The sequence below is a fragment of the Cynocephalus volans genome, chromosome 1 (genome assembly GCF_027409185.1).
Source record: "Cynocephalus volans isolate mCynVol1 chromosome 1, mCynVol1.pri, whole genome shotgun sequence".
Taxonomy (NCBI): Eukaryota; Metazoa; Chordata; class Mammalia; order Dermoptera; family Cynocephalidae; genus Cynocephalus; species Cynocephalus volans.
The window spans coordinates 51,209,477-51,237,343 of record NC_084460.1 but is presented as its reverse complement, the minus strand read 5'-3'; the positions used below and the strand labels follow the sequence as shown (position 1 = coordinate 51,237,343).

At 41.8% G+C, this 27,867-nt stretch overlaps 1 protein-coding gene across 2 annotated transcripts; it reads right to left on the bottom strand.

Moving 5' to 3' along the window:
* Window positions 1-428: 428 nt before the first annotated feature.
* On the bottom strand, window positions 429-25,746 carry RAE1 (ribonucleic acid export 1). Of its 2 annotated transcripts, XM_063100992.1 has the most exons (12): window positions 25,595-25,746; window positions 22,792-22,888; window positions 22,115-22,219; window positions 20,028-20,120; window positions 17,564-17,650; window positions 16,471-16,557; window positions 16,285-16,356; window positions 15,167-15,274; window positions 5,162-5,268; window positions 5,000-5,075; window positions 4,247-4,441; window positions 429-882 (listed from the first exon to the last, which is right to left on the bottom strand). In XM_063100992.1, exons 2-12 carry the CDS (start codon window positions 22,879-22,881, stop codon window positions 796-798), a joined length of 1,107 nt encoding a protein of 368 aa, XP_062957062.1. In that variant the 5' UTR covers window positions 22,882-22,888; window positions 25,595-25,746; the 3' UTR covers window positions 429-795. The 2 variants fall into 2 exon arrangements, with proteins under 2 accessions (XP_062957062.1, XP_062957067.1); XM_063100997.1 differs by lacking the exon at window positions 16,471-16,557.
* Between the last annotated feature and the right edge of the window lie 2,121 nt (window positions 25,747-27,867).

The window sequence follows — 27,867 nt, the reverse complement described above, 5'->3', positions numbered from 1 at the left end:
TTCAGAGCAATTCCCATGCAAGGGACCCAGGTTCTAATTGAAGGCCATACAAATGTCACCTCCTTGGGCCTTGCAGGGATATCCCACAAAAGGCCTGTCACTCAGCACAAGGAACGGCCCCTATCTCTGAGTCACTAGGAAATCTGCCCAGCAGAGCCAGAAAGCACTGGGCATGTTAAAGACAGAAATGAATAAAGCAAAAAAAAAAACAAAACCACATTCAAACTTGGAGAATCTGTTAGGACATATCACATGGTAGAAATAATAGCAGCTCAGGATTCCCTTTCTCCTAAGCTGCAAGATTTCTGCATTTCCCAAAGGGTGTCTGAAATCACAATTAAAACCCAACGTTCAGTGCTGAGCAGGATGACCGCTTCTGAGATTACAGGGCGGGGCAAGGGACAGAAGGATGAAGGAAGCTCAGGAGGCAAACTTCAAAATATTTTATTACAAAATACAGCACAGGGTTCATAGACTGTTTTCCAATATTCTCTAACACATACACTTTTGAATGAAGCTCTGCGAAATACCTGGCAGTCACCCACAAGAATCTAACTTCTAAAATCATTTAAATCCCCTTAAGAGTTACAGAAGAACTCTGCAGCAGGCAGTGGAATGGGCATGGTGGGCCACCACACCGGTGGGCTCTCACCTACTGAGCATGGCATCGTTTCCTCCAGGGGTTGAGATCCATGTCCATGGCTGACAACCCACCAAAGTTGGGACCCAAATTCGTACAGTGACGAGGCAGAGTGAAGAGAAAACAACTCCAGGCAACCCAGAAGTCTCAGGACACTACTTCTTATTCCTGGGTTTTAGCTCTTCGGCTGCATTACGCAGGAAAATGTAATTTTTCTTTTGGGGATTATAAAACTCATGTCCCTAGAGAGGAAAAAAACCCCCAATAATTGTATCATTAAAAAGCAACAGTTACCATTTTGTGGACACTTTTTATATGCCGGGTTCTGTGCTATGTGTTTGAAGCATGATCTCTCTGGGGAGAAAACTAAACAAAGATGGAGAGTAAATAAAAGTCAAACGTTAAACAAAAACTTCAGTCCTCAAAGGAAAGGCTAAAGACTTGCTGCACCGTCTGTCAGCAGTGTCCTACTGAGATGGGTGGTCTTGTACTTATTTGTCTTTTTGGCACTGAGCCCCCTTTTGGCCCCCCAGGATTTCAATGCCAAGATGGCTGCCCTGGAGTCCCTCAGTCAGGACTGGCTCTGACCTGAGAAGGTTTCACAGAAGAGAGGACATCTGATCTGTGACATGTCATGACGATGAGGGCCCAGGATGACCCATCCCACACAGGTGGAGGAGCACAGACCCGGGGGGCTGTGTGACATCTGTAGAGCCCAAAAAATCAGGATGAGGCAAGACTGTAAAGGGCTATGAATGTCAGATTAAGGCCTGTGAACATTATCCCACAGGGAAAAGAACTGGCAGCCACAGAGGTCATGAGTGGTCAGAGACATGATCAGATGTGAGTTTCAGGAAGACAGTGGGTGGCAAGGCAGATAACTGGGAAGAGAGACACAGGCAGGAAGTGCGGGTGCTTAAAAGGCCTGGACGACAGAGGCAGGCACAGCTCTGGGTGCGCTCTGCACCCTGTACTGCAATGACATGTTTTTATCATCATCCCAACAGGCAAGCCTAGAAGGTTCTAGAAGGTTTGCTCAATGATGGTCATTAATTCTCATCGTAACATACAAAGTGGAGCTTTTCTGAACGGTTATGTTCAAGCAGCAAGCTAATAACATTAGTCATACATGATCATGATTTCATACTGTAAATAACTGTCCTTGAACTTAGAATAATGAAAACTCCCTGAAGCAAGTTTTTTTTTTTTAAACCAAAAATATTTATGTAACCCCCGCTATAAGATGACATTAACTACTCAGATGTATTTTTACATTTTCCATTTTTAGGCAGCACTCAAAGCAATAAGCTCTGTAATTTCTTTCTATTTACTACTATTTGTTTTTTTAATGTTTCTAGGGCATAGAGCACAGGGTGTGACTTAAGTCAAAATGCAGCATTTCATGCTTGGCTGAGCACGTGAAGAAGAAATTCCATGAAGGGCCCAGGGGGGCCAAGGCCTCAGGCCTCCATGCAGGCCACCACCTGTCCAACTGCAGACAGGCAGAACCAAAAATGTGCACTTTCCTTGCAAAACTGGGTGTGTGGCTTCCACAGGTGAATAGATAAACAAATGGTGGTCCATCCACTCTGTGCGCCTCAGCACTAAAAAGGAACAGGTAAGTGATATACTTCACAGCACGGGTGAATTTCAAGATCACTAAGTTGAGTGAAAGAAGCCAGGAAAATAAGAGTACATAGTTTACAACTCCACTTATATAAGATTCTAGAAAACGCAAACCAATCCACAGTGACAGAAAGATAGATGATTCTGTGCACGTGTCGGGGAAGGTTTACAGCTATGCACACGGAAGCCTTTGGGGATATGAAGTGTCTGTTATCTTGGCTGCAGTGATGCTTTCATGGGTATTTTCAGATGATGAAACCAAATTGCACACTTTAAACATGTACAACTTACTGCATTTCAATTGTACCTCAATAAAGTTGCCTGAAGAAGAAAAAAAAGAAAGAAGCCATATGGCATGCATAAGCAACCTTTACAGAGCGTGAACTGCACAGGCAAGCATAGGTATCAATGACAGTGTGCTTAACAGCCCCATGTATTGGAGGTGCAATGGACAGAACTTGCCTGGCTATTCCAAGAATAAGGGAGAAAGAACTAAAGGTGATGCCAAGACAGACGCCCCAAGTGACAAGATGGTGCTGGATTCAAAGGAGGACCACAGGAGAAGCAGTGAGCCTGGAGTGGAGCGGGAGAGGGTGGGCTGGGAATGAGTTGGACTTCTAAGTTAAGAGCCTCAGGGGATACCTGGGTGCAGCTATCCTGCCTGAGATTGGTAAATACCGAAAAAGAGGTGGGGAGAGAGGCCAGGAACTGAGTTAGAAACCGAGGAGTCGCTGGCTTATGTGGGCAGAGCTGGGGCCTTCCTGGAAGAACCCAGGAGGACTACTCAGGCTGGCCTGGCAGGAGGCGGCCAGCATGTAAGAGAGGCCAAAAGACCAGGAGCCAGCAGGGAAGATGGCAAGCAGCAGTCCGGAGTAGGAACACACCAGGGAACAGAAACCGAGGGAAACTGAACCCTGGTGAAGAAAGGGATAGACCACAGTGCCTGACACAAACAGAAATGAAACTTCTGGGTTGGATAAGGAGGATGTAGCCAACGAGACTCAGTACAGCGTCAAGGGTAGAAGGTACCTGGCAGTGGACTGAGAGGAGAGAGCAGGAGGGTTGGTGCTGACCTCTCTCGACAAGCCTAACAGCACAGGGCAACAGGTTTCCTAAGGCTCGCTTGTGCGCTCAGACAGAGCAGAGGGGGAGGACCTGGTGGACAGGGACAGAGACAGTCCGAAAAGGGGCAGAACAGAATGGCATCAAGAAACTGGGATGAGTGACGGATCGCGTGTGGAGTGGGTGGGAAGCGGTAGGGCCTGTGAAGTGGGCACACGAGGAGAGGAAAGGAAAGGCACATGGGCAACCAGAAGCCTTTCCTCTGTGAAGCTGGCAACCTCCCCAGCAAGGGCAGGGTAGGGAAAGGTCTAGAAAGCTGCTGTGGAGCAAATGGTAGAAGGCATGTGGCAAGAGAAAGATGAAATCCACAAATGCAATGGAGACATTCTCCAGGACTAACAGTTGAGAAGCAAAGCAGCACGATAGCAGGCCGACAGACAACACACTGTCCTCGGTGGTCTGGTGCCCGAATCTGTACGCTACACCATCCCGCCTGAGTGCTCCAACAATGCAGCCATGACCCTGTCAGCTCCTAACTACTCTCCCCAAACACAAAAACCAGTGCTCCCAGGTGAGAGCTCCATGATCTGGCCCGCCACCCCTCTGTTGCCATGCCCCTTCACGCTCTCCCAGAGTGCAGGCCTCCAGCCTGCCCAGCCTCCATACCCAGTGACAAGAGTGGCTCGTAATGGCTCACTCTGACTGGGCACTTTCTGTGTGCTGGGTTCTCACTAAAGACTACTGAATCCCCACAACCTGAAGGAAGGCCCACTATTTCCTCTTACACGGAGGTGACAGTGACTTGCTCAGGGACACACAGCGAGTGCAGAGAAGAGTCCCAGCTCAAGCCCGGGCCTTCCAACCCCAGAGCCTGGCTTTGCTCGTTAGAGCACCCAGAGCGGGCCTGAGAATGCTCACCTTCGACCAGTCGTAGCTGGAAGCGTACGCAAATATGTTTCCATTGTGATTGAAGCAGCAGGCTGATATTGGCTGATCTAACTGTTCTGAAGTTTTTAGTTTTGTTCTGGCATCTTTGTCCCAGAAGCTGAATCTACCATCAGATCCCACCGTTGCAAGGGTGCCATGAACAGGATGAAATGCAATCCCATTTACCTGCAGGGATTGATATGCACAATGAGAAGCAGGGAAGGGCAGGGAAGCAGGCTCTTGCCAATGCATGCTTCCTGCCTGAGTTAGGAGACAAAATGCACAAAACACACATTTCATTAGAGCTGGCTGCCCACTGCTCACAGAAGAAACTATCTGTGCTTCCAGCCGGGAACCCAATCTTGTCCCTTGAGATGAACACAAGTCAGCAGAAGGTAATGTGTATATGTAGCTAGTAACACCAAGGGGCACAGCTCAGGAAAATGCCTTTTTCTTTTTTAGCAAACAGCAATTTCTCAGCCTTAACTTAGTAAACTGTATACCAGCACTCATAAAGGAGGCAGGAGGCCCCCCCAAAAGTCTTAAGCTTGAATTCAGAAACAAACAGAAAATAAATACGTTCATAAAGATAGAAAACTGCAGCATAGGCCATCTGTCTCCAGACACAAACACACACAGCTTCTTCAATGATTAATCTTTTCTGATCTCGTAATTGCTCAGGTAGCCTCTAAGTCTAATTTCTAGATATATTTCAAGGTTAAAGTTAAGTTTCTAGTAGCATACCGCGTAGATGTCTTGAGGAGCTGAAGTATTGGTTCCATTAGATCGATGGCATTTAAAGGTAAAGTTATCTTTAGCACTGAAAAACAAAGGCCCATCTAAGTTTTCATTCTTTTAGAAAAAAGTTTCCAGTGAAAATTCGCAAGTTGACTGAGTCCCACTTACGGATTTGGGGGATTGATGTAGTGAATAGCAACTCTCCCCTCGATACTTCCCAGGGCAAAACCAGTCGGCTTGTTCTGCTTGTCTTTAAAAATAGCCACACATCGATGCTACAGTTAAAAAAAACAAAAAAACTAATATCACAATGTAAAATATAAGATTTTATAACTAACGTGAAGGTAAAGGTTTGTTACCCCATTTTCAGGTTTTAGAAGAACAGAAACATATTACTCTAATACAATTAAGAAGGTATTTTTATTCCCCCAGCAAGAACTACTTTCCAACTTGTCAACAACTGCATTTCTCAGCCATGTGACCTGACTGCACACCAGTGCTTCCTTCCGGTCGCCCCTCCATCCTCTGCCACCCTGGAAGGCCACCTTCACTCCAGCAGAGCAGGCATCCCTCAGGGCCCACAAGGGCTCCGATGCAGGCCCTAACTCTGCTCCTGGGGAAGAGAAAGACACTCCCTCAGATGAGCCTCCTGTCACTGGCGAGGTGGGCGCCTTTCAGGAGGTCCACCAATGTTTCCATGCTTCTGCTTCCCCAGCTGCAAGCGGGAAGCAGTGTCTGCTGGGCCCATCTCACAGGGAGAGGGGGGAAAAGTCAGGGCATGTAGCAGCACCTTTTAAACCGTGGATGTGCTACGCATGAGCCAGGCAGCACACTTCATCCAGCACTGAGTTTAAAAGGCTCCAGGGAGGGGCTCCAGACTACAGAAGTGACCACAAAGCACCCACCACCCAGCCTCAGGAGAGAAGCCAACTGCCCTGAGGAAAAGCCAACCTTTTGGTTGTGATGACCTGGCCAAACCCCAGAGGACCACCCACACTGCCCAAGCAGAACACTTTAACTTCTCTGTGAATTCAGGAGGAGTCAGAGCATGATCTGGGCCCGGGGTCTAAGCTATGAAAGACAAAGGTAGAAAGCAGTTTCTGATAATGTGATACTTGCCAAGTATGCAAATTTCATAAATAAAAGAAAAGGTGCATGCTACTTCTTTTTCTGTGCTGTCTGCTTTTTTTTTTTTTTTTAAAGAGCCAGCCCATTACTTTTGTTTTTTTTCTGGTTGAACTTTTTATTAATTAATCAATTAATTAGTTAATTATTTGGAATATTCATGATACAAATTACCAGAAATTGCTTTTGTAGCCTGTGTCCCCACCCAATTATCCCCCAACCTCCCTCTGCCTCCCCTTCTTCACCCAACTCCACTTTGTAGCCCTAGGAATGTTCCCTCCCTCTGTGAGACCACTGCTCTACTGTGGTCTTTCCTTCCTTCCTTTCTCTCTTAGCTCCCACATATGAGTGAGCACATGCAGTTTGCTTATTTCTCTCTGTGCTTTGCTTATTTCACTCAACATAAGTTTCTCCAGGTTCACCCATGTTGTTGCAAATGGGAGTATTTCATTCTTTCTTATGGCAGAGTAGTATTCCATGGTGTATGTATACCACACTTTCCTTATCCAGTCATCCATTGATGGACATTTAGGTCAGTTCCACATCTTGGCTATTATAAACAGAGCTGTGATGAACATGGGAGTGTGGCTATCCCTTTGACACGATGATTTTCATTCCTCTGGGTATATACCCAGAAGAGGGATTGCTGGATTGTATGGAAGATCTATCTGTAGTTGTTTGAGAAACCTCCATACTGTTTCCATAATGGTTGTACTAATTTACAGTCCCACCAACAGTGTAGGAGTGTTCCTTCCTCTCCACACCCTCGCCAGTATGTTATTAACTGTCTTTTTGATTATAGCCAATCTAATCGTGGTGAGGTGGTATCTGAATGTAGTTTTAATTTGCATTTCCCTGATGACTAGTGATGTTGAGCATTTTTTCATGTATCTGTTGGCCATTTGTATATCTTCCTTTGAAAAATGTCTATTCAGCTCCTTTGCTCATTTTTTAATTGGGTTTCTTTTTTTTTTTTTACTGTATAATTGCTTGAGTTCTATGTATATTCTGGATATTAATCCCTTGTCGCATGCATGGTTAGCAAAAATTTTCTCCCACTCTGTAGGTTGTAGTTTCACTCTGTTGATTGTTTCCTTTGCTGTGCAGAAACTTTTTAGTTTGATATAGTCCCATTTGTTTATTTTTTCTTTTGCTGCTTGTGTTTTTGGGCTCATGTTCATAAAGCCTGTGCCCAGACCTAATTGCTAAAGTGTTTCACCTATATTTTTCCTTAGTAATTTTACAGTTTCACGTCTTATAGTTAAGTCTTTGATCCATATTGAGCTGATTTTAGCATATGGTGAGAGATGCATATCTAGTTTCATTCTTCTGCATATGGATATCCAGTTTTCCCAGCACCACTTGTTGAAGAGGCAATCTTTTTCCCAATATAGACTTTTGTTGCCTTTGTCCAATATCAGATGGCTATAAGCCTGAGGGGTGATTCCTGGGTTCTCAATTCTACCCCACTGGTCTGAATGTCTATCTTTATACCAGTACCATGCTGTTTTGGTTACAATAGCTTTGTAGTATAACTTGACATCAGGTAGTGTTATGCCTCCGGCTTTGTTTTTTTTTGCTCAGGATTGTTTTGGTTATTTGGGGTCTTTTATTTTTCTATATGAAAGGTGACGGAGTTTGGATGTATTGTCCCCTCCAAAACTCATGTGGAAATTTGATCTCCAATGTGGCAGTGTTGGAAACTGATTGAGTCAAGGGGGCGGATGCCTCATGAATGGATTAATGCTCTCCCTGGGGGAGGGGAGATTAATGAGTGAGTTCTCACTCAATTAGTTCCCACAAGAGCTTGTTGCTTAGAAAGACCCTGGCACCTCCTCTCTCTCTCTCTCTCTTCCTCTTGCCATGTGATCTGCTTGTACCCGCCAGCTGCCTGCCACTTTTCTGCCATGAGTAGAAGCAGCCTGAGGCCCATGCCAGATGCAGCTGTACCAGAACTGTAAGCCAAATAAATCTGTTTTCCTTATAAATTACCCACTTTCAGGTATTCTGTTATAGCAACGCAAAACGGACTAATACAAAAGGTAAGATTGTTTTTTCCATTTCTGTGAAGAATGTCATTGGTATTTTGATGGGGACTGCATTGAATCTGTAGATTGCTTTGGGTAGTATAGACATTTTCACAATGTTAATTCTTCCAATCCAAGAGCATGGAATATCTTTCCATCTTTCTGTGTCTTTAATTTCTTTCAGATGTGGTCTGTAGTTCTCATTGTAGAGGTCTTTCACCTCCTTGGTTAAACTGATATCTTATTTTCTTCGTGACAATTTAAATGGGCTTATTTCTCTTTCTGTTAATTCATTATTTGAGTATATAAATGCTACTGATTTGGGGGCATTTATTTTGTATCCTGCAACATTACTGAAGTTATTAAGCAGCTCTAGGAGTTTTTTGATAGAGTCTTTAGGTTTTTCTATATATAGTATCATGTCATCTGCAAATAGGGAAAGTTTGACTTCATCTATTCCAATCTGGATTCCCTTTATTTCTTTCTCTTGCCTGATTGCTCTGGCTAGTACCTCCAGTACCATGTTGAATAGAAGTGGTGAGAGTGGGCATCCTTGTCTTGTTCCTGTTCTTAAGAGAAAGGCCTTCAATTCTTCCCCTTTCAGAATGATACTGGTGGTGGGCTTGTCATAAATGGCTTTTATTGTGTTGAGATATTTTCCTTCTATACCTAATTTGTTGAGTCTTTATCATGAAGGGATGTTGAATTTTGTCAAATGCTTTTTCAGCATCTATTGAGATAATCATATAGTCTTTGTCCTTGAGTTTGCTGATGTGATCTATCACATTCATTGACTTTCATATGTTGAACCATCCTTGCATCCCCGGGATGAATCCCACTTGATCATAGTGTATAATTTTTTAAATATGTTGCTGTATTCTGATTGCTAATATTTCGTTGAGGATTTTAGCACCTAGGTTCATCAAGGATATTGGCCTATAATTTTTTTGTTGTTGTTGTGTCTTTATCTGGTTTTGATATCAGAGTTATGTTGGCCTCATAGAATGAGTTTGGGAGAGTAGCTTCTGTTTCAATTTTTTGGAACAGTTTGAGGAGAACTGGTGTTAACTCCTCTTTAAAAGTTTGATAGAATTCAGCTGTAAAACCATCTGGACCCAGACTTTTTCTTGTTGGAACATTGCTAATTACCACTTCAATCTCCTTGCTTGTTATTGGTTTGTTCACGTTTTCTATCTCTTCTTGGTTCAATCTTGGAAGTTTGTATGTGTCTAGAAACTTACCCAAATCCTCCAGATTTTATTTGTTGTCAAACAGTTGTTTATAATAGTCTCTAATGATTCTTTGTATTTCTGTGGTATTGTTTATAATGTCTCCCTTTTCATTTCTGATTTGTTATTTGGGTCTTCTCTTTTTTTAATCTAGCTAATGGTTTGTCTATTTTATTTATCTTCTTGAAAAACCAACGTTTTGTTTTATTGATCTTTTCTATTGTTTTTTGGGTCTCTATTTCATTTAGTTCTGCTCTGATCTTAATTATTTCTTTCCATCTACTACCTTTAGATTTGGACTGTTGTTGTTTTTCAAGTTCTTTGAGGTGTAGTGTTAGATCGTTTACGTTAATTCTTTCCATTCTTTTGATATAAGCATTTATTGTAATAAATTTGCCTCTTAGTGCTGCCACAAGTTTTGGTATGATGTATCTTTATTTTCATTAGTTTCTAGAAATTTTTTGATTTCCTGTAATTTCTTCTTGGACTCATAGGTCATTCAGGAGCCTATTATTTAGTTTTCATGTATCTGTATAGCTTCCAGCATTTTGCTTATTGTTTATTTCCAATTTTAGTTCATTGTGGTCTGAAAAGATAGTTGGAAGGATTTCGATTTTTAAAAATTTGCAGAGACTAGATTTGTGACCTAATATGTAATATGTGGTCTATTCTGGAGAATGTACCATGAGCTGATGAGAAGAAAGTGTATTCTTTAGTTGTTGGACGAAATATTCTGTATATATCTGCCAAGTCCAGTTGGTCTAGGGTGTAGATTAAATCTTGTGTCTCTTTGTTGACTTGTTGCCTGGAATATCTGTCCCATTCTGAGAGAGGGGTGTTCAGATCACCCACTATTAATGTATTAGGTCCTATTTGGTTCTTTAGATCTAAGAGTGTTTGCTTTATATATCTGGGTGCTCTGGTATTGGGTACATACGTGTGATTGTTATGTCTTCGAGCTGGATAGATCCCTTTATCATTATATAATGGCCTTTTTTTTTTTTTTTTTTAAATATTTTTTGGTTTAAAGTCTATTTTGTCCAATATAGGGTTTCCATTTGCATGATATATCCTTTTCCATCCTTTCACTTTTAGTCTGTGTGTGTCTCTACAGGTGAGGTGGGTCTCTTGAAGACAGCATATACTTGGGTCTAGCTTTTTAATCCAATCATTCAGTCTGTGTCTTTTGAATGGGGAGTTTAGTCCATTCGCATTTAGAGTAGTTATTGACAAGTGCTGATTAATTCCTGTCATTTAATTGCTTTTTGTTCATATGGTTTAAATATGTTTTGATCATTATTTCCCCTTTTACTTCTCTTCTTCAATGTTAGTTGGGAATATAAGATGGGATAATTTAACTGTGGGTTTTGCTCTTCCTTGTGTATTCATGATGATGGTCAGCATTACTCAGATTCCAGATGAATGACTCCCTTGAGAATTTCTTGCAGGGTTGGTCATGTGGTAGTGAACTCCCACAGCTTTTGTCTCTCTGGGAAATACACTATTTCTCCCTCATTTCTGAAGGACAGCCTTGCTGGGTAAAGAATTCGTGGCTGGCAATTTTTTTCTTTTAGTATTTTGAATATATCATTCTACTTTATTCTGGCCTGTAGGTTTTCAGTTGAGAAGTCTGCTGTTAGTTTGATGGGGGTTTCCCTATAAGTGACCTGATGCTTTTCTCTTGCTGCTTGTAGAATTCTCTTTGTCTTTGAGCTTTGCAAATTTAACTACAACATGTCTTGGGGAGGATCTTTTTGGATTGAGTCTGTTTGGGGACCTTTGAATTTCCTGGATCTAAAGGTATGTATCTTGCCCTACACCTCCAAGGTTTTCTGTTACTATTTCCTTGAGTACATTTTCAATACCTTTCCCTTTCTTCTCCCCTTCAGGAATACCAATGATTTGGATGTTAGAGCACTTGAGGTTGTCTGCTATCTCTCTTAGATTTTCCTCATTATTTTTAATTCTTTTTTCCTTTTTTTTTGTCTGCCTGAGTTATTTCAAAAAGACCATCTTCAAGCTCTGAAATTCTTTCTTCTGCTTGCTCTACCCTACTGCTCAAGCTCTCAGTTGTGTTTTTCACTGAGTCTTTCATTTCTAGAAGTTCTGCTACACTCTTTTTAAAGGTATTAATCTCTTTGTAGATTTCCTCCTTCATATTCTGGATATTTTTTCTTGTTCATTGTGTTCTCTAATTGAGTCTTCCTTTATTTCTTCACGTTTTCTTAAGATCATTGCTCGAAATTCTTCTTCACACATTTCAAGGATTCCGTTCCATGAAGTCTGACTTTGGAGCACTACTGTATTCTTTTGGTGGTGTCATTTCTTCTTGATTGTTTGTACTTCTAGTATTTTTTTCATTGATGTTTGGTCATTGGTAGTGGGTTTGTTTCTTCTATTACACTGAGGTTGGCTATGGAGTGGCCCTGGTTGCTACTGTGGAGATGAATTATCTTTGCTTGACAGTAGGTATGGTGGTGATGTTAAACCACCTTAGTTCCTGTTCCAGAATCTGTGGATGTAAAATAAGCCCCTAGCACCGCGTGGTTCTGCTGGGCACACCTCAGTGGGTCAGAACCTGCGGGGTGGTGCTCCCCACCCTCCAGTCCAAGGAGGGCAGGGAGGGGCCACCTCTAGCTGCGCAGTTCTGCCACTGCTGCTGCTGAGCTCACCTCAGCATGGGTCAGGGCGTGGGACAGGCTGGCACTCACCCCTCCGGGTCCAAGGAGTGGGGAGGGGCCGCCTCTATCTGCACAGTTCCGCTGCCACTGCTGCTGCCAGGCTCACCTCGGCCCAGCCCATTACTTTTGAATAGAAAGAAATTAAAGCAGAGGGACAAAAGTCTAAGTTCTTAGAGGACAGAATAGACCATGGCTGGTTCTCAGCAGTGTCTACTACACAGCACACAGATGAGGAACTGCACAACTAACTCCAGGGGGTGCCATTTACAGCCACATACAGTGACCCTATCCTAAGGCTATGGCATTCAATAGCAGAAAGGCCAGAATGACTGGCACAGGGTGGCAGGAAGTGAAGCCAGACCAGACTATGTCTTACAAGGAGTCTGTGATTCATGCAAAAGGAAAGGGGGAGTAAAAGGTTGAAGCAGGGGTATGGCAAGGTCAGATGCATCATTACAAGAAATAGCTCCCTGCCTTATTATGCAGGGATAATGGACTGGAGAAAGGCCAAGGTCTAAGTGCTCGCTTTTTAAAAAAAAATTTATTTTCTTGTGGTAAAAACACTTAACATAAGATCCATTCCCAAAGTTTTAAGTGTACATAACCATTGACTCTAGCTATGATGTTGTAGGCAGATCTCTAGAGTGTATTCATCTTACTTAACTGAAATTTTATGCCCATTGATTAAGCAGTTCCCCACTTTCCCCTTCCCCAATCCCTGTCCACCACCATTCCACTCTTTACTTCTACTAATTTGACTGTTTTAGATACCACATAATAGTGGAATCACATGATATTTGCCCTCTGTGACTGGCTAACTTCACTTAGCAAAATGTCCTCCAGGTTCATTTACTTTGTCACAAACGGCAGGATTCCCTTCTTCTCTAAGGCTGAGTAGTAACTATTGTACGTATACATGTTTTATTCACCATTCACGTGGCTACTGTAAATACTGCTGCAATGAACACAGGAACATAAACATCTCTTCACAATCCGGATTCCAGTTTTTTTGGATATACACCCAGGACTGCTGGATCACTGGCAGTTCTATTTCACTTTTTGAGGGTCCTCCACGCTGTCATTCTACAGTGGCCGCACCACTTTGCACTCCCTCTGATGTGCAAGTGTTCCAATTTCTCCACATCCTTGCTAACACCTGCTATCTCTCGACTTTTTAATAACAGTAGTCCTGAGAGGTGTGAGGTGACGTTTCACTGTGGTTTTTATCTGCATTTCTGATGAGTACTGATGCTGAGCACCTTTTCATATCGTTACTAGCCATTTATATGTCTTCTTTGGAGAAATGTCTATTCAAGTCTTTAGCCCATTTTTTAATCAGGTCATCAGGTTTTTTTTGCTATTGAGTTGCAGGAGTTCCTTATATATTTTGGAAATTAACCCCTTGTCAGATATATAGTTTGCAAATATTTTCTCCCCTCCCATTGGTTGTCTTTTCACACTCTGTTAATTGTGTCCTTTGCTGTGCAGAAGCTTTTTAGTTTGATATACTTCTACTTGTCCATTTTTGCTTTTGTTGCCTGTGCTTTTTGTGTCATATCCAAGAAATCATGGGCAAGACCAATGTCATGAAGTTTTGATCTAAGTGCTTTCTAAGAAGACTTGGATTAGACGTGGCAAAGGGAGAGAGAAGAATATTTTCAGGATAGAAGTAAGGGAGCCTGGTGATTAATGAGATAAGAGGAGGAAGAAGAGGTGTAACCTGGATTTCTGGCTTAGACAGCTAAGCAGATAGAGGTCCCATTTAATGAGACGTGGAGCACATCAGAAGGAACAAGCTGGGGGTGGTGGGAAGAGGCAGGTTAAGATAAACTGTTCACTGAGCAAACATTTACAGAGCGCCTTCTACATGCCAGGCCCTGGTCCAGGTGTTGGGAATGGGGCAGCAACAAATACAAACAATATCTCTGCTCTCACTTAGTTTACATCCTAGTTGGCAAAACAAGACAAAAGAAGTAAAATACTCGGCATATATACATACATATATACATATATAAAATGTATTGGGAGCAGTGGCCAGGGAGAATCCTGAGGAGAGTAACATTTGAATAAAGAAATACAGAAAGTGGTCCTGAGTTTGGCTTTGGATAATGCTGGGCTGAGATGTCTGGGAGACACACGAAGGAGCTGTCACATTGTGAGTGTTGCCGTCAGGAGCACGGAAGCGAGGTCTGTTGGGGATCTGAGTTTCCAGCACATTAGGTGTGAGTGAGCGACACAATGGATGGGAGATGAGACTGTACTTGGGCAGAGAAGGCAGCAGCCCAGGGCAGACGTCTGAGCACAGAGCCAGCAAGAAAGACGCAGCAGCAGCCAGAGGAGGAGGAGGAGGTAAGAGGCTGGCATTACAGAAGCCAGGGGGGTCAGGGGAGTTTTGCTTTCTAGGATGAACTAGACCTGAGTGTGTTTCAGTGCTAATGGAAAAGTACTAAGAAGAGAAAGAGACTGAAGCTATAGGAGAGAGGTGATGAACAGCACAAGGTTCCTGAGAAGGCTGGAGGGCACGGGGTCCCGCGACAAAACTGGTCTTTGGAGAACAAGGCCTCCATCTAATGGAAAAGGGGTGGGAAGGTGGGGAAAGATGCACGTGCAAACAGATTTCTAGATGTGGAAGGAGGAAGATGAGGAAGTGCCCAACCATTAGCTTCTTTGTTCTCTGAGCAGGAGCTGATCTCATCTGCTGAGACAAAACCTAAAGGAGGGGGGTCTGGGAGTTGCACCAGAGTGAAGAGGGTCTAGCCGAACTATGGCAAGTGGAGGACTGAGCTGCAGAAAAAATCCAGTAATTGGGAATAGCGAACGCACAGTTGAAGTTGGAAGGTACGAATTTACACTGGAACCAAGCCATCCAGATGTTCACTTTTATTCAGAGGCATCCAGCTACTCAGGGGGATATTTGGAGAGAACAGGTTAAGTTGGCTCATCCAGGGATGCAGAGTATTTACTCACTAAATACTTGTGCTTGTATCCTTAAATTCACCCCTCTGAAAATAGTAACAGCTTTTCCAAAGTACAATTGTATTCCATACACAAGCACCATCTTGTGTATAACAGGTGCTAAACACAGGCTTCTTGACTTGACTTAAGACTCACCTGATGTTTCAGTGGAGAGTCTATCCTCCTGAATTCAGAAGGCTGATTCTCTAGCTGATAGACAATCAGGCCCCTCTCCGCAGTTGCCACCACAGCCATAGGATATATCTAGGGATGGAGGAAAGCAAAGACAAGCTTCAAATGAAGGAGTGGGTATTAGATCAACATATTAGATCGATTGTTTCAGTCCCAAAATTAAATCTGAATTTTCTTAAGTTTAATAATACAATGATATCAACGTTTCAAAAAACCTAGAGAAAACATATTTGAAAGTAGAACATTATGTATTTTTAAAATACTCTTTTTAAAGAAACTAACATAAAATATGTGAATATTTATAGAATATACTGAGGAACTGAGAAGAAATGAAAATCATCTATGCCACCCCTTCAAATAAACGCTAAAATTATGGTATATTTTATTCCAGTCTTTTTTCTGAGCAAACTTGTGTATGTATATTTCTGTATAATTGTATCCTTTACTCAGTTCAATATGTTTTGTGAGCATCAGCCCACTTCATACACTTCCCTGGGAACACAGCAGTGGCTCTCTAACAGTCTCTCAAATGAACATATCACAGGGTTCATTTAACTGTGCCCATCTCATTGGCCCCATTAGGTCACTTCCAATGTTTCGCTATATTACATAGAACAAAGACCATTTGCATCTTTGATTATTTTTCTCATGACAAATTCCTAAAAGTGGAATTGCTGGGGCAGGTAGTACAAAACTCTAAGACTCATGACTAAATGGATGGAGAAGGTTCTGCAGTTTCTATCCCACTCAGACAGTCCCCAAAGACCTAGTCCCACACCACCAAGTTACTGCAAGTTTTCCCACCACCACACAATAAACATCACACTAGAGATGGCATGTAGCCAAATGCACATGTTCAAACAGTGGCCCTAAACTTCACATCCGGTATTTAGTAATTCCAGAACATGTAGCACAAAAATCTCCCAATTTAAGATTACTGAGGCAATCTGAACTATATGTCCTGAATCTATTATTAGAGTTTGAGGAATTTTTAGATTATCTGCTAATTATAAGATGCCACAGGTGACAAATGCTTTTTTTTTTTTAAACAAGGAAACATATACTAAGCTGAAATTCCTTACCACATCAGCACAATAACACCTTTCAGGGAGTTGTAGAACCATCATAGGATTTGATGATCGGGTATCCCAAAACTGAAAGCAAAAAAGAGGAGCCAATAAGTAACTATTCAAGAGCCGAAGTCCAAATGGTGTAAGAATAAGTGTCCATCCTCATGGAGACATACACTCTCTCAACTGCTATTATACCTTTAAAGTCTTATCCCAGCTCCCGGTCATCACGCAGCTGTAGTTTGGAGCTTTGATCCAATGTATGGTTTTTACAGGTGCATCATGCTTTCCACAAGACCAAAACAAAACAGATCAAGGTGAATGTAACACTGTGCTAAACAGCTTTAGTACTGGAAGTTCAGAGAAGGAACTAATTTAAATATTGAGGTCATACCACACAAAAATCAAAGGGTATTTTAGTGCTTTCCCAGGACCAAAATATTTAGTTTAACACAAGAGCATGGATCTACCTTCCATTCTAAGAAACTTTAATCTGATTTTTACACATAATTAAGTGAGAAAGCCCCTCCCGAAGGAGATACTGAGAAATAACCAATAAAGAACTCCACCACAGCTTTATTTAGCTATTCAGGTGACATGAATTAAGAAATCAAGGAGGTGATTCTAGTCCATACCACCGTGATCCCAGAGTATGTAACACCTTTCTGAAAATGTTTCAGTATCAAGGGGCTCTTCCTGGACCCCCCTGACCAGGCTGGACCCTCTGGGTTCCAGGTTCTCTCATCATCATCATCACTTCTGCCCTTTCTCAGTGTTCTTCTCACCAGAACCACCTGTGGTCTCTGAGTAGACTCAGAAGGTTCATGGGTGTGAGGAAGTGTTCCTCTACTCACTGCTTTATTTCTAGCCCCTAATGACAGTGCCTAGCATACAGCAAGCATTCGGTTAACACTTGCTGAATGATTGAGTCACCAAGTGAAGTTGGTAAAAGGCAAGTCACACACAGGTGTTGGAATGTCAAACATAAATGTCAAGGACCACCTGTCACACTTGTCTTTTATAGATTTTAATATCACTAACTCCTCATGATGCCACCTACATATATATGGAAGACCATAACAAAACAATCTGTGAAATATTAGCAAGAACAAGAGTGGTTATAAAGCTTGTGTTATTTTTATGCTAAAGGGCTTTCTAGTATACATAAGTCTAATTGATTCAATATAGTCAAACTTTAGTTTTTCTATAATAAAGAATTATTATAATTAAAGAATCATCACAACCCTGGGTATCAGTCTTGCTCAACCTTTCTGCAGAGGGCTATTATTACCTGTGCAATCTGTATTGCTTGATTACTGTTGAGGTCCCACATTTTGGCAGTTTTATCACATGATGCCGTAAATACTTTGCTCCCATCCTAAAACAAAGAAAATTTGTCATTCTAAGAAATATTAAATTTCTATGTGCACACTTAGATATTAGGTTGAACATACTGAGGGAAGTTTTGTTTTGCAATTTTTATTTTTTCCAATTATTTGAGGGCCAGTATATTGCAAACTACAGTGTTGTTCACAAAGCACATTATCAGTTCTATATTTTATTACTGATTTCTAAGAGATAATATAAACACATTAAAAAAAAGGCACTTAAAGTTATGTAATAAAAACTAAGTCTCTCTTCTATCCCTGATCCCAGCTTCTCAAAGGCGACTATGGGCCACTAAATTTTTTTCTTATTTTGATAAACTTCAAGCCTTCAGCAAACTGCAATAGCATAATAAACACCCATAAACATTTCACCTACGTTCACCAATTGCAAACATTTTGGCATGTTTACTTTCACTCTCTCTCTCTCTATATATACACACACATATATCTAAATCATTATCACTTCTGCTCAACTCCATACTTAACAGCACTCCAAAGTATATGCAATAAAATCACACTAATTTACACTAATCATCGGTCCTATCTGAACTGTAGAATAGTTTTTAAAACAGTCACATAAAGAACTCATAAAGTAGATCTACTCTGTCACTGCAGCTTGAAGCGCCCATACACATTATGTAATGAATGAGTATGGCTGCATTCCAATAAAACATTATTTACAAAAATAGGGAATGGGCCAAATTTGGATCATGAGCCATGGTTCGCTAACCCCTGGATTAGACTATTTCATGTCTATTTCCAGAGTTCAAAGATTTACCACCATACTCCCCCGGTAAAAATTTCTTTCTGTCTGAAGTTACCAGTCCTCCATCCAAAAGAAGAGATAAAACCTGCTCCTCATTCTATTAATAAAGTTATAAGGATAACTCTACAAATCCTTGGAAATACAGCAATTTGACTGGTAGATGGCTGAATCAATGCTGATACATCCATATAATGGAATACTACTCAGCAAGGATAAACTACTGATACACACAACCACCTGCATTATGCTGAGTGAAAGAAGTAGACTCAAAAGGTTACATACTACAGGATTCCATTTATAGAACATTCTTATAAAAGCAAAACTATAGGAAAAGAAAACAGAGAAGTGTTTCCTAAAGGCCGGGAGTTGGGGAGAATTTGACCACAAACGGGCAAGAGGAAATTTTGGGGCTGATGGATCCATTTTATATCTTTTTTTATTTAGAAAAAAATTTTTGGCAGCTGTCTGGTAAGGGGATGGTAACCTTGGTGTTAACAGCACCACACTCTCCCAAGTAAGTTAACCAGCCAGCCTATGGATCTGTTCTATATCTCGAACGCAACTTTATGTGCTTCTCAAAACTCACAGTGTACACTAAAAGTGTTCAGTTTTACAGTATGCAAATCAAACTTAATAAATCTGACTGAAAAATATAGGTATGAAACCTCAGAAGGGGCCTTGAGGCTTAGCTTTCTTGGCATGGCGGTACACCTGCCTCTGGCAGTCAGGCCCCTTTGTATTTTCACTCCTGTTGGGTTCGGCCAGCAGCAGCAGTGGTGGGAGGAGGGAGGAGAGAAAGGCTGGCATGTGAATCCCTGGGCTCCTCCACGCCAGGCCGAGGCTCGCTGCTGTGCTCTGCTACTGGGGCAGTGGCCTCTCCACAACTGCAGCTCTTGCTGTGCTCCTGTAGTCCCACCCCTATGGCCTGCCACAGGTATTTCCTCTTCCCTGCTTTTTCTTTGTAATGGTCCATTCATCATTAAACTATCCTCAATCAAAAACAAAAGAAAGAAAAACTCAGAGCCAAACAAACTTGAGCACATTTGCTTATATTGCTGATGTTCAAGATCTGGGGAAAAAGAGAATTCCAAAACACCAAAAACACTTCAAGTGTGTAATAATAGAAATGTATTCTCTTTTTTTTTTTTCCCTCTAAGATTTTCTGGGATAGTAAATTCCCAATTTTAAAATTACATAAGGCTGAGTGGTCAGCTCAGTTGGTAAGAGTGCAGTGCTATAACACCAAAGCCAAGAGTTTAGATCCCCATACCCACCAGCCGCTAAAAAAAAAAAAAACTTACATAATATAACAAAATAAAATAACATAACATAAGTTCACGGCATATTTAGAGGTAGGAAAGGCCTCAAGAAATTAATCACTTGCTCATGGTAATATGTCAATAAAATAATGGATTTTTTTAATACGAGGAAAGCTTTCAGAGAGTGCCTAACTAAAGCTAACATTAAGATCAATAAATTACTCTACATTCAGAAACTTAGAATTCCTGCAATGTGGATACATACATGCCATTTGTGTTCAGATTATTAAATGTGCTAAATTACAGGGTAAAAGAGAACACCAGAAATAGAGTGAAACATACATCACTCCAGCAGACATCTAACACAGGCCCGGTGTGCATCTGCTGGGCTTTTGGAATGGTTTGTCCACTGTCTTGAACTTCCCAGCAGCGAACCTGTAGTGGCAAGACAAATTAATGCAAACAAGGCAATCTGCGATGCACTACCTACATTTAACACCTAATAACTAATGGGGTGCAACTGGTCTATACATGGACTTCTCATATAGACCTAATTATCTAACTTTAAGAACAAAACAACTGAATTGCATACGCAAGCAGCTATTTTTCTACTGCTAAGCCATTAAAACATAGAAATTCTACTGCTTACACCTAAAACTGCAGAGAATTTTTTCATCACATCTATGACATATCTCACTTCTAAAGTAGAATATCACTTATCCATTATCAGAGAATCAAGACCAAAGTGGAAACTCACCTTTCTTCTCTGAACATCTTACTCCAATTTTTAATATATCTTCCCTCATTATAAAAGTGATGTATTTTAGAAATTTTAAAATATGACAAGAATATAAGAATCACCCTAACGCCACCACAGACAGCCATGGCTGATAGTTCTATGTGTTTTCAGTCTTCTATGCACACATAATTTTGGAAAAAAAACTAGATTGTGCTACATTATACTAGATTGTATGTATATCTTCACTTTTGTAACTGCACCATTAGCCTATTCATCTTTAAACATTCTTCTAACATTTTTAGCAGCAAATCAATTGAAATCTTTCCAGAAACTACATGTAAAAAGCAAACTTGCTCAGCCTTGACTACCCTCTTCCCTACTGTTCTTTCCTCATCCCCCCACCGCGCCACCCTGTCTCCCTGTTACAGGCCACAGTTTGAAACCTTTTCCAGAAACTTACAATGGTATCCCATCATGTGAACATACCATAAATTATCATCATTGTTAGATACTGCAGTATTCAAATTCTCCACTAGCATAACAACTTCTTTTGTGGGAAGCCTATCGGGCAGCGGCTAGGAGCACGGACTCAGAACTGGACCAGGCAGGTCTGCACCCTGCCTTGCTGCTCATTCAGACACCTGACCTGAGGCCAGGTATTTCACTTCTCTAAGCCTCAGCATCCTGATTCATAAAATGGAGATGACAAGAATTCCACAGTGCTTTAGCTGTTGCAGATTAATTCAAATAATGCATATAAAGTACATTATCGGATTTCCTCCTCAAGTCCCAGAAGAGGAATCAATGACACAAAGGGTATAAACTTAAGGATTTCTGATAAATATTGCCAATTACCCTCCAGAAGAGCTCCACCAATTTACATACCTACCAGTAATACATGTAAAGTTTCCGTTTATCCTTGTTGGCACTACTATTCCTTTAAACTTATTTTAGTTGACTTGGTAGAAAAAGGAGTCTATCATATAAATTTACGTTTATCGGATTACAAGTGTGGTTGAATGGTTTAAATTTACCCAAATCATCCTCTTGTGCTCCTTCTTTTGTGAAGTGCCTCTTCCCATTCTTTGCTTATATTTGTACCAGAACTTTTATCTTTCTTTTCGTATATCATAATTTTTTGTCTTTCTTTTTGTACACAATGGGCAAATGTAATGTCTATGCAGGATTTGTGCTATTATCAAATGCTGAAAACATTTAATATATGCCTGAAGGACGTTCTTACAGGACACCAGGAAGGGTAATTTGCTTATGTCTGTCATCATGGATAATATTCATGCTCAATGAATATTACATTTGACTTGGGAATACACTTCAAGATACTGAACTACAGTAGGATTTGGTGGGGGAGCTACTGGCCAGTACAAGGATCGAACCCTGGATCTTGGTGTTGTCAGCACCAGACTCTAACCAAATGAGCTTACTGGCCACCCCTAGAGAAGGAATTTCTGAGAAATGCACATAATTGTGCTTTCTTAACAAAAAAAATCAGTGTAAGAACAAGTGATGTCTGACATTCAGAGGGGCTCACATCTTCTAAATTGATTTCTTTAAAAAGGCCACAAATAAGCCTTAACTCTGATTTATTCACTTGACAAAGAACAGAGTGAAAGCTAACCTTGACCATACAAAGAAATACGATTTACAGAACACCCATTTAAGGAACACTTACATCATTAGCCCACGATCCTGCAATAAGGAAGTTCCCCGTCAAGGTTGGTGGGCTAAAAGATAGACAACCAATGCTATCATCAGGAGAAGATGTTACTTCAATATCCTGGGGGGAGAAGTCAGTGTTAAAACATATGCATCATCACAATTTAATTCAAAATTGCTTTCTTTCTCACTAAACACCTCATGGTGGACTTTCCTTGTGCTCAATGATTAAATGAATTAGACCTTTCCTTAATTTGATCAAAAAGGAGAGTAATAAGCCAGCGAAAGTACTGGCACTGCTGGGACTAGAAGCAGCACTGTAAATAAAATGCCCACAGCCACATTTTCTAAATGATGGCCCACTCTTGCCCCAGTGCTTAGTCATAATTACCGCCTGCCCTCCCCTCTCCCTACCACAGAAATTCTGATTCAGCAGTCCTAGGCTGGGCCCTGAGAATGTGCAATTTTAACAAGCACCTGGGGTGACTCTGGAGAACTGTAAAATCAAGACACCACTCCAGAAGACACACATTTTCTGTGCTCAAGTGTTTGAGAAAGTTAGGCTATGCAAAGTTTTAGAGCTTTCACCCCCAAAAGAGGCTCCCAAGCCATCTTGGTTTATTCTGCTACCACTGATATGGAAACTCTAGCCTGAACTCTTCTCTACAAACCCTGTGAAGCCTTATGTGGTACCTTCATAGGGTTGTGATTATCTGTGGTTGTGCTGCCAAACATGCTGGTCCCACCAGTTCCAAAACCCGAGGTTGTCCCAAATAGACTCATTTTGGCCCTAAAAAATAATAATAAATATTAAGGACAGGTCCTTTCTTAAGTAATAAATATCACTGAGAGGCAATACAAAGATTAAGTCACAGAAGGAATATACTCTAAATGGCTTGATACCAGCCCTCTCTCTTTAGAATAGATCTAAGAATACCACAAGCTGATTGCTTTTTTAAAATAAGCTTTCTATTTTAGAATAGTTGAAGGTTTACAGAAAATTGGAAAGATAGGGCAATTCCCATACACTCTATATCCAGTTTCCTCTATTATTAACATGTATATCAGTATGGTACATTCGTCACCATTAATGAACCAATATTGATACATTACAGCAAAGTCTAGAAAATAAATTTGCTCATTTTTCACACAGAGACACTAAGCATTGCACCAGAGATACCACAGTAAATTAGACAGAAGGTTCCCATTCTCTCAGGTTTCCAGGTAGTGGGACTTCACTTTCTTTTTACTAGTTTCTGCATTCTGGTTTAGCGCAATATCTTTGCATGAAATTAGGTATAAGAACAACCAGTCCTGGCAGTAATTTAGAAATTACTTTTTAAAACTCCTTCTACATAATCACTTTGGTCTCCTTGAGTACCAAGAGGTCTGGCATTATGTTTTGGACGTTTACCCAGAAAAAAACTTCCCCCTCACCCCCTGAGTTTTTTCCTGGGCATCATCCTACTCCAGCATGCCCACCAGGGTTTGAACAGGGCCTCTGCCACTCACCAGAGTGGGGACCCTAATCTCACCCTCACTTTTCTGCTCTGCAAATACAGAGAATATTAACACCTTCTCCAGGGTTGCTCTGAGATCAAATCAGGTTATGTAGAAAGTGTAGTATCTAGCACTAGTGGGTACAATAAACAACTTTCCCTTCTTTTTTCCTTCCAAGGAGAAAGCCTATGTATTATAACTCCCTGATGATTCACGTATATAGATGCCACATATTCAATTCTATTATCGGTTAGCAAAAGTCTACCATGTCACTCACTTCTCCAAAAGGAGCCTAACACTGAGTGGCATACTTGCTAATGAGGGTAACATCCTTAAACAAGACAACACAGAATGGAGAAACTGCAAGAAGTTTTGGGAAGGCACTTGAGCTTCCCCAGCTTCATGAAAAATAAGCAAACAGTCATATTATGTCAGAGCAAAAGCTATGAGCACATTAATATCTCAGAAAAGTGACTTCGTGGGAGGACATGGTGCTTGCCGACCACATCTCTGCCCTCAAACGTAGAGATGTACTTGAAACACCAGTCAACTGCATGAGCGAACAAAGGAATGATAAGGCTTCTGCAATCAGAGTCCAAGAGCTAGCTATATAGCTTTAAGCGAGTTATTTAGCCTTGATTTTCTCATCTGTAAAACAGAGACATTGATATCTGCTTTATAGAGTTATAAGAACCAAGTGAGGTCGCATACACAGTGCCTGAATCATGATAGGTTCTTAATAAACGTTACTTCCATTCCATTCCCTCTCCTCAACCTGGAAGAGAACATTTCTGCCACTAGGGATAATCTTACTAGACTCATAGTCTTTCAAGTATTAATCAGCAGGTGTGGACCACATGTTATGATGGGTGTTGGGAAGCCTCAAGATCAGAAGGCACGGGTACCTGTGGAACCTACCTAATCTCTTCCTACTCTGTCCCTCCTTGCTGAATTCCAACTACACGGAATCTGCTGGCTTCCTTTCTACCGGTAAACACAGCAATTGGAGCATTCCTACTAGCTGTTGGCTTCAGCCTCAGATGGTTCACCAGTCCCCCTCCCCAACCCCCCAACTGCGTCCGTTTGAATATTCAGATCCCAGTTAAAAAGTTGCCTTCTAATAATTTTTTGGATGATGTTTTACACAACCGTGTAAAAATTTTCAAATTCATCATAACGTACACTTTAAATGGGTGAATTTTCTGTTATGTAAGTTACACTTCAATAAAGCTGTCAAATGCGTTCTTTTTAAGTCACCTCCTCAGAAGCTTCCCTGTCTAATCTAACGTATCCAACCTTGGATCACATCCCCTTGTTTTCTTCATAACACTTGTCCACGATCTGGAATTTCTCATTTACTGTCAATATCTTCCCCACATAATGCCAGCTCCAAGAGGGCAAGGGCCTGTATGGATTCTTCCCTTAATGTGCACTTGGTCCCACAGCACAGCGCCTGGCTGGTATTTAATAAATACTTGCCTGGGGAAAGTGTGTATACGTACGTACGTATGCGTATATATAGATACACATACACACATATGTATACAATAATTTCTTGGCGGGGAAAGAGAAACAGCCAGCTTTAGAGTAAGCGCTATGAAGAAAACTAAGCAGGTCACCGTGGGAGACTAAAAGGGGATAGTTGCCTTTCTGTAGAAGAACGGTCAGGGAAGCCTTCTCCGAAGAGGTGACACGTGTCTGATGAGAAGCCAGACGTGTAAAGGGGCAGGACAAAGGCGAGAAACGCTGCCACTAACTCGGTGTGACCTTTCCCGGGGCCTCAGTTTCCCCACAAGAAAAACGACGGGGTTGGACCCTATGTGACCCCTAAGGCTCCTTCCAGCTCTGACCTGGCTTCCAGGGGCCATTAATGAAGCTCATTCAACAGTCTGGCTCGCGCCCCTACATCTCCCAGCTAAGCGCACCCCGCAGGGAGACCCGGCCTCCGCGAGCGCCCATGGCGGCGGGTAACGAGGGGACACGACACGGGGCCTACCTGAGAGTCGCGCCGCGGCGGGAAGATGGTGACGGGAACGGGAGGGACTAGGAGCCTGCGAGCCTGCTCAGGCGCGGAGGAGAAAACGGTGAGGGAACGCGGTAGGAGTCCCCAGAACCCGCAGTCCGCTCAAGCCTGCGGCGGAAACCACCCCAATTACTGCGGAAACACCGCGCATGCGCCCAGGAGCCACTTCCTGTGTCGCCCGGAAGGCGGTGAAGAAAAAGGCTCCGTCTTCCGGGAGGCGATGGCACATGCGCAAAAGCGTTGTTGTCGTCGAGAGGAAGTCCTCATGCCAGCAGTTTGCGAATTGGTCGAAAGTTAGTCTAGCGGCTGCAAGTTGCCAAGCAACCGCTTTTATAAATCCGCAACCAGGACTAGTTGGCTGCTTACGCTTGTGAATTAATTATCGTATTTATCTTGTTTAAACGATTGCTGCTAATTCAAGTCCAAGTCCATCCTCGAGAAGCTGCTGTGATGCCAACTTGGATGTCTTGAGCCACCCTGGGGCTCTTTGGGCCTCAGTTTCCTGCTACATGTTGGGGATAATGATGCCTAATTTCCAAGGCTGTTCTTAATTAGGGTCAAGTGAAATAACAAGTGAAAGACTTGCTAAATGTCCCATTCCATAGAAATGTTAAGGGGCTATTATGACTCACACATGCTCACACCCAATATATCGGCTGGTTGTTTTCCCCCCTTTTAGGAGTGTCTGAAGAACAAAGAAAGAAAGAAAAGGATATAAGGGAGAGAGAGAGGAAGAAAGGCTGGCAGGCCCCGAGGAAGGGATTTTGTACATGCGCTGGGTCCTCTCCTTCACTACTCAGTGTGGCCTGCGTGCCTTAACCTTCTCAGGGAGATTTAGGATCTGTGGGATCTTGTTATAAAGCAGATTCAATTGGTAGGTCCAGGAGGGCCGGAGAACCCAAATTTCTACCAAGCTCCCCACTGAGTTTGCTGGGTCACACACCACAGTTAAATACCAAGGATCTAGATCAGGCATTTAGAATCACCAGAAGTTTTGAAAAACTCTTATGTCAGGACTGTCACTCTCAGAAGTTTGGTAGGTCTGGGAAGGAAGAAAAGGAATTAATAGGTTTTAAAATCTCCTCAGGTGATTGTAAGATGCAGCCAAAATTGAGAACCTGTAGTCTAGATGATGATAATAATAATAATAATAGTTCTTTTGAGCACTATGTGCACCACTTTTTGCTAAGCGCTTTGGATACTCCATCTTTTGTAATTTCCAGAGGAGCCCTATAAGGTGGTATGGTAACAATCTTCATTTTGTAGATAAGGAAAGTGAGGCTGAGAGAGGTTAGGTGACTTACCAGAGATCACACAGCTGTGAAGCAGTAGAGCCAGTGAAGTCTGCCCTGTACCTATCTCTCCTACCAGCAAAGCTTTAGCGTCGTCTCTGACAAGTTCTTCCTCCTCAACGACCTTTCATCCTCCTTTCACCACGGATCCTCTCATACCATCTCTCCTTTAAATCCTCAGAAACCCTCTCAAAATTCTCTCAAGGCTTACAAGGCTTATTCTGCTTCATGAAGTAGTGCGTGTTTATCTTGTCTAGCTTCCTAGATTTTAAACCTGTGTCTACTCCCATGTATATCCTTTGTGGCACCAAGCACAGTGTCTTACATATATTTGGTATTAATATTTGTTGAGTTATGTTGTTCGATGCCCAAGGAATCTTCCAGAAGCCTCTATTATGATACAGACTCTTCTATAATACAGGTTATTCCATATACTTTAAAAAATCTTGCTGTTTCGGGATCTATAACTGACAAGCCGCTTTTGCATATGCCATCAGTGGAACAAGAGCAGCAGTATGCTCATCCAGATGTAATAACTAACATTCCTTGACTCTTTCTGAAGTGTATTATTCAAGCGCACACCTTATATGAAAAAACTCACTTGTTCCCCACAATGCCCCTGTAAGGTCATTAGTGTTGTTATTATCCCTACTTTATGGTTAATGAGATCAAGATCAAGTTGTGACTTGCCCCAGCCACAGAGGCAGTGAGTAGAGGTGGAATTGGAACGGAATCAGACTGCCCCCAAACCCGACTCCTCCACAGATGGCAGGTCGTGGCGGAAACAAGAAGAAAGATCAATGAGATTTGTATCCATGGGTATCATTGTTGAGCCTTAATATGGGTGGAAAAAATAATTAAGAAATAGAAAATAATCAAAATTAAATTTTGGTTGTGGCTATCATTCACACTGGTAAACTTTTCTGCCATTTTCACTGGGGGAAATATTTATGA